Source organism: Peromyscus californicus, unplaced genomic scaffold (assembly GCF_007827085.1).
Source record: "Peromyscus californicus insignis strain IS unplaced genomic scaffold, ASM782708v3 Scaffold_18__1_contigs__length_77618521, whole genome shotgun sequence".
Taxonomy (NCBI): domain Eukaryota; kingdom Metazoa; phylum Chordata; class Mammalia; order Rodentia; family Cricetidae; genus Peromyscus; species Peromyscus californicus.
In genome coordinates, this window is record NW_026294480.1 from 60,506,251 (window position 1) to 60,513,245 (window position 6,995).

A 6,995-nucleotide genomic window follows, 5' to 3' on the forward strand; every position below is an offset into this window, starting at 1 on the left:
CAGCCATACTCGAGCTGACCTCACTCCAGTTTAACACAGTGTGAGCGACTTTGACAGACCCGGCCAGCTGCTGGTTTCAGCTGTTCTCTTCCTTTTCCACAGGTCATAAACTAGTATGGCAGGGCTCATTCTTCCCTGTCTGATCATCTATTTTAGTTTAACAAGTCCTTTACCCCTTAATTATACCTACAATTAAATCTAATGTAAATCCTATTATAACTTTACATTCATCAAAAGTCCATCTGCAATATATAAATTTCCTTATCCACGTGAAATTGTGGATATTCGTCCACGTAAGGCAATTTAGGACTGCCTGGGAAAACTTTCAAGGTCATATAATATTAACTTATTTTCAAAGAGGCCCGGATGGCTATGCTTATTCACCTACAAAGGGTAGAAACCTGTGCAAATGCCTTTGCTGTATGATGTTCTCTTTATTTCTTCCTCTTTCAACAATGCAGACAAACCAAGGCACCCTCAATAAAAAGGGTCACATTCCCAAACAGATTTTGGGGAAAATAAGTGCTCTTAACTGCTGAGCCATCTCTCTAGCCCTTCTTTCTAGATCTCTTAATACTTAGCTATCATCACATTGGCCATGAAGTTTTGGCACCTGAATTTTGAAGGGGTAAACTCAAATTATAGCACTCACCAGTCAGGGCTCTATTACAGCCTTATTTTATATGTTATTTTTAAAATTTTATTTTATTCTTTTTTTTATTTTAATTTATGTGTATCAGTGTTTTGCCTGCATGTATGTGTGAGCACCACTTGCAAGCCTGGCACCTGCAGTGGTCAAAAAAGGGTATCAGCACCCTGGGAACTGGAGTTACAGAGGGTTGTGAACCACCATGTGGGTGCTGGAAATTGAACCCAGGTCCTCTAAAAGAGCAACAAGTGCTCTTAAGCCCCGAGTCATCTCTCCAGTCCCTTAAAAATATTTTTCACAAAAAGGCTAGTGAGTTGTTTATAAACAAATTATGTTGTGTTTAAATGTGTTTCATGTAAGTAGCTTAGATTCATATTTCCAACACTAGTCTCCCTTAGTATTAAATTAATCTCCCTCTTCACTTGGTAAAACAGTGGGCGTTCATGTTCTGTGTAAGAAACACAAAAAACTGATTCTCTTCCATGACACTGCCACTCCAGTCTGGAGAACACAGCCTTTTCGATGAAAAACTGCCACCTGATTTTGAGTGTAGGTACAAGTGCACGTGACACTCCAACATGACTTAAACAACACATTTTAAACTGTGGACCTGCATATAATCAAGGGAAAGCATACTTCAAAGGTTTCCAATATTAGTACTTTTAAGAATTTTCTCATTTAAAAATTCGTGCAACTGATTCAAAACATTTTCAAACATCATTATTTCCTAGCTTAAGAGCTTAAACAGTTTAGAAGAAAAAAAGCCAACTACTATTAAATGAGAAAGGGGGGAAAATTCATTTTTACAAGTTGGAAAAAATTTCATACTCCTTATTTTACACATGAGAATACAGTCCATCCACAAAGGTTAAATAATTTGCAGAAGGTCACTAAAGCTACTAGGAGCACCAGAAATAGAATAAGGTATTTTAATTACATTCTTAGCCCTGTCATTTAAGTATTAAATATAATTAGCAACTCTTAATTAATTTCTGAGGAAGGACTCCTGTGACACGTGTCCTACATTTTCAAAGTTGTATAAGCTAATAACTTCAAATTTTAACTGCCAGAACAAAAAGGGACTCCTCCAGAACGTTAAGGTGTGTGCTCCTAATAAACCATCACAATGAATTTCAAAATCCATCATTCCAAACCTGGTCCCCCAACTACGTATTTATCGGTTAATTCGACCACAGGAAGAATTTGCAGACAGCGTGGACAACACACTAAAGAAATGAATAGATCACCACTCCTATAACACGGGTTTCCAGCTTAAATAAAGAAGAGCTCCCGTCATTTTATTAAGCTGCAGTGTTAAGATTGAAAAGTTTGGAAAATAAACTCTTGGCTGGCTTATGTTGGAGACGTAAATCTGACACGGCTGACACAAGCCAAAGGTCTGAGCTTAAAAGAGAAGGGCAGAAAAAGTGACCAAGTTCCTTCAACCAAAAGCTCTCTCTCTCCAGCAACCACACTGTGGAGACCGCAACAGTGAGACACTGAGATTTGCGTTTTAACGCCCAGTAAACTAACGCTGTGCATTTAGCTTCCGATGTTCAAGGATAAAACACAGGGCAGTGCGGGCAACAGCTTCCAAGGGATCGGTTTCAAGGACTGTCGTCTAACTACTCATTACAATCGTCCCTTTGTGCAACTGATTATTTCTACTAAGTACTGGAAGAATGTAGACAGCTCTTCTCTTTGATACCGGTCAACCAAACCTAAGATGGCAAGATTTTGGTAACCTATACAGCGATATGACCAATTAAGAGGTAGGGGGTCGGCTAGTGCCCTGTCTCCATACAGATCATTAATAAGACGATAACTGAGTTACAAACAACATTACACGTTCTAATTAGGACCTCTGGTGTCGCTCTACAACAATACAAATACAATCTCTATTTTTTTAAAGTAGTGCCCGTTTAACAAGGGGTAGAATTTAAAAACAGTCGCCACCACCGCTCAACTCACACACGTATAAACAGATTTAAAGCTGTGATAAGCACAAAATCCTTACCCCATCTTGCCCAAGGAAAACTTGCTCTGAAGTTTCTGCTCTTAGGCTACGGAAATAACTTCCAAGGAATTTTCTCCGTCTGTTATTTCGCAGGTGCTTTTCCACCCCCGAGATCTTTTCCGGAGGTAATTCAACGGCGCTGACAATTCAGTTAGTTCTTGTCGGTAAAAGGATCTGACTCGCGCTGATACCAAAACGTCCAAACATTTGCTTATTTGGAAATGAAAAGGTTGCGCGGAGAATATAGCACTCAAACTATTCCACAAAATCAGGTGTACATGGAGGAAAACGCAAAACCCAGCTTCACCGAGTCTGATGAAAAACGAGTTCGCTGGTCATTTCGCTCCCGTCCCCTCGACACTCCAGGCAACCAGGTAACTCGGCCTTCTCTGGGCTAAGGCGGTGGGTTCAAATTTCACCACACCAGGTCCCTAGGGGTGGAGCGTGCAACCCAACGCGACGTGCACTTTAATTTAAAAAAAAAAAAAAATAAAAAATCCTACAGGCAGCAATGCCACTGTCTCCCTTCGCTTACATTAAAAAAAAAAAAAAAATCGATAGAAAAAAATCTCCCAGTGTTTGCAAACCCCGGCCGCTCGCGATGTGCACGGCACACCACATTGGAATCTGTCCTCTGAAGGTTCGTCCTCCTAAGACTCGGAGCAGAGAGGAGGTGGAGAGCAGGCGGAGAAGGCTGGGGGGGATCGACTCGTTCTCTCGAGGAGCAGCAGCGGAGCCATTTCCAGGCTGGCGGCTAGCTGGGGGCGCAGCGGCCGCCGGGGAGCAGCGCGGGGGGCCCCAGCCCACCTCCCTCGGCTTCCCGGCCCCCGCCGAGCACAATGGAGCCCCGCTCGCGGCCGCCCCCTCTTCCCGCCTCTCCTCGCAGCACCGGCGGCCTCGGGCTCCAGACGGCGGAGAATGAATGAATCAGAGAACCCAGCCCCGCGCCGTCGTCCCCGGCACCCAGCCCTCCCCCCGCCCCCCACACACACCCAAGCGCCTGGCGGCCGCGCGCTCAGGCGAGGGAGGCAGGCAGGCACGCGGCTCGTCCGAGGCTCGGCAGCCGCGGCTCGTGGCCCCCACCCCGGGCTCGGTCTCTCCCCGCTCCGCGCCGCCTCACATGCCCCGGGCCGCCGCTGCCTCCTCACGTTCCCCTCAGCGGCAGCCTCCGCCCGGCCCCCGGGGCGGCCTGGCGCCCGGTCTCTGCCTCTGCCTCTGCCTCCACAGAGCGGCTCCGAACCGAGCGCCGCTGAGGAGGGCGCCGCTTTCCCGGTCCGCGCCGCCGCCGCCGCCGCCGCCGGCGTGAGGCGAGCACGGCAGCCGAGCGGGAGAGGGGGCGGGGCGGGGCGGGGCGGGGCGCGCGGCCCTCCCGGCTCGGGGGGGTGGGGGGGGGGCGGAGCGCCGGCGCCGCCGCAGGCCGGCGGAGGAGGTGGGGCGCGGCGGGGGCGGGGCCCGGCCCGGGCTCGGACCAGGGCGCCGAGGGGACCAGCCCGGAGGGAATGAGCCGGCCGGTCCGTCGGTCCGTCCCTTTTCTCTTTCCCCTTCCCCTAGCGGCCGCCGGCGGCGGCGGCGGCGGCGGGCGGGCAGCGCGCTCGGCTCCTGCGCTGGCTCTGGGTCGCCGCGGCCTCCTCCGCTCCGCACGCCGGGTGCTCGCGCTGTGTCTCCATCCTCCCCGCAGGAGGACCTTTAAATAGCAACGTCAGCGCGCTTCTCTCCGCACACACGTCACCCTCCGCTCACGTCACCCTGTGCGGGGGATGATGTCACGCGGCCGGAAGTACTGCTAAATTAGGGAAGGAGCCGTGGGGGCGGGGGGGGGGGGGGAAGGAGGGCTGGGCGAGCTGCTGTGTGCCCACCTGCTCTCGCTTCTCCTTAAAGGCCACAGCGCCGGAGACAGTCGGAGGAGAGCTCGGAGAAGGAAGCGGCGGGAGGAGCTTTCCTTGGCACACATGTGCCAAACGCGAGTGAATCACTCATAGCAACGGTGCCGGTGAAGTGTCGCCGGTAATGTCCTATCTCCCTCTCCCACTGGGTTTGCAGCAGCATCCCCGGGCTGCTCACACTCTCCAACCTGCAGGGGAACGTGGGAGGGAGAGTGATCGCTACTGGCAGACTTGGGGGAAATCACCGTTAATTTTAGGAGTCAGAAATGCCATTCTGAGCATAGGCAACTTTTAAACTAGCCCCTCCTGATGTCATGGACTTCAAAGTGGAGTTAGAACAAACCTCCTGTTACAAGGGATAGTAATTAAAGCAGAGGGGGTTCCCAAATACTTAAATGTTGCCGTTCGCGACATAGCCATGGTTCTGCATGAGCTAATGAATCAAATTCATTAAAGTAAAACTTAGAGCTCTCAGGTAATTATCGTTCTGCAGCATCGCAAATGCCAGTGAATCCCTTCAGTTCTGACTTACCAAGAATATCAATTACAGTCTGGAAACAAAGGTCTAGTCACCCAATCCTTTTTAATTAACACAAACATACATTAGGGTTACTTTTTTGAGTCTTATAAGCACAATAACTCTCAAGCACATTTTCATTTTCTATATGGCAAGAATGATTAGCCATCCATAATTTTATAGTTATATATGTGCAAATCATGCTTTTAAAATCATAAAGTTTTAAAATGGTCTCATTATCCTAAGATAGCCTTTTACTAGATAGATTCACAGGCTGGACTTAACTTTTATTTAACTTGACAATCATGGTCCAGAAATAGAATTACTGTATACTGCTAAAGGCAGTAACTCTATAAATTCAGTGACCATGTTTTACAAACTAAAGTCATTTGACATTAAACAGAATATTCAAAACCTGAAGTGACCTGGAAAATCCAGGACATAGTGGTATTACCGAACCATGAAGTTGTCCTCAGAAAAATAATAAATCAGTACCAATGCAGTTCAAAAGAAGTTAAAATTCTATAGACTGTGCCAGGACTAGTGCTTTTTGTTTTGATTGAGACCGGGTCTCAGTATTTAGACCCTAATCCCCCCTCAGCAATTACAGGAATATCACATGCTTGCCTACTTCATGTGGTTTTTAATGTTAACACATGATTCTGAATTAGGGAACAGCGAATTTGCCTTTTTTTTTTTGCATTGACATTTTCTTGCTTGAGTCTGGAACCCAAGATCGAAGGACACCAGCAAAAACTGTTAGGACCAATTTACAACTGATCAGACTGCCTGGTCATTTATTTTCACATTATAAAATTATGATCTTGCTCTGAATTTGAAATATTAAAAACGCTGAGAGTTTTTTTTCTTTTTTCTCACAATTATATATTTGTTATGTGTGTGCATGCGTGTGTGTGTGTGTGTGTGTGTGTGCGCGCACGCGTGCGCATGCATGTGTGTGTGTGTGTGTGCTAGCATAGGTGTGCATGACAAGAGAGGAGGACAGAGGTTTAATGTCAGGAGTCTTTCTTGATCGCTGCCACCCTATTGCTTGAGGGAGGGCCTCTCTCCCAGCTAAACTCAGAGCTCATCAGTAGGGCTAATCTAACTAGCCAGCTTACTCTGAGCATCCGGTCTCTGCCTTTCCAGTGCTGGAATTACAGGTGGGAAGCCATCCCACTCAGCACTTATGTGGATGCTAGGGATCCCAGCTCCAATCCTCACACGTGGGTGGTAACTAAGGGTTATGGGCTTTTTAAGCATTATAATGAGAGGCTAATGAAAAGCAAATAGCTGCTTGCCAGTTTGTCTAATATGTGTTATCATCATAGCAATAGTAACTGCTAAATTTCAGACAAATTGAGTTTTTTATTTAAATATAAAATACTAAAACAATGAAACTGCCGTTCTTCACATAATGTCATCTTTTGATCCCTGCAAATTAAAATGCAAATTGTTATTGCTCTCTAAAAAGCAAAAAAAGAAAAATTCTTTAAAAACCTCTTCCCTTCTGAACTAATTTTCTCTTTCTGGGTCTTTCTCTCTGTGTTATTAACTCTTAATTTGCTAATTTCAAACACTTCATTCAAGCTTATGATTACAACTTCCTCCCATTTGTATTCTTTACCAAACTGATTTTTTTACCCAACTCCCAAGACAGTCTATTAGCTGTTTCTGTGCCTTTAGAATACCAGCCCTTCCTCAGTTTCTGCTCTTCACAAGGGCAGGGTTGCTTCTCAACTGCCTCTTGTCACTTGAAAGGGAGCAAACTTTTTGTACATAAATCTGATGGTTCACTGTGATATAATTATTCAAAATGTATGTGATCATTTCAGCCTCTTATTCTAGTAAATTCTAACTATAGTTGGCCGATTTTTTTTCTTTCCCATTTGTGTGTGATTCACATATCAGGAAATAGTTGTATTATAT

At 46.3% G+C, this 6,995-nt stretch overlaps 1 protein-coding gene and 1 long non-coding RNA gene across 3 annotated transcripts in view; one reads left to right on the top strand and one right to left on the bottom strand.

Annotated features, from left to right (window-relative positions):
- Positions 1-3,601, bottom strand: part of Homer1 (homer scaffold protein 1) — a 100,121-nt gene extending 96,520 nt beyond the window's left edge. Inside the window, exon 1 of one of the 2 annotated variants that reach the window (XM_052743564.1) lies at positions 2,667-3,601. In XM_052743564.1, the coding sequence (XP_052599524.1) occupies positions 2,667-2,671 (5 nt within the window). In that variant the 5' untranslated portion in view covers positions 2,672-3,601. The remainder of the gene's footprint in view (positions 1-2,666) is intronic. The other variant, XM_052743563.1, reaches the window with a different exon arrangement.
- Positions 3,602-4,502: 901 nt separating this feature from the next.
- Positions 4,503-6,995, top strand: part of LOC128113699 (uncharacterized) — a 15,137-nt gene continuing 12,644 nt past the window's right edge. Inside the window, exon 1 of the long non-coding RNA XR_008219594.1 lies at positions 4,503-4,670. This is a non-coding gene — a long non-coding RNA (uncharacterized LOC128113699). The remainder of the gene's footprint in view (positions 4,671-6,995) is intronic.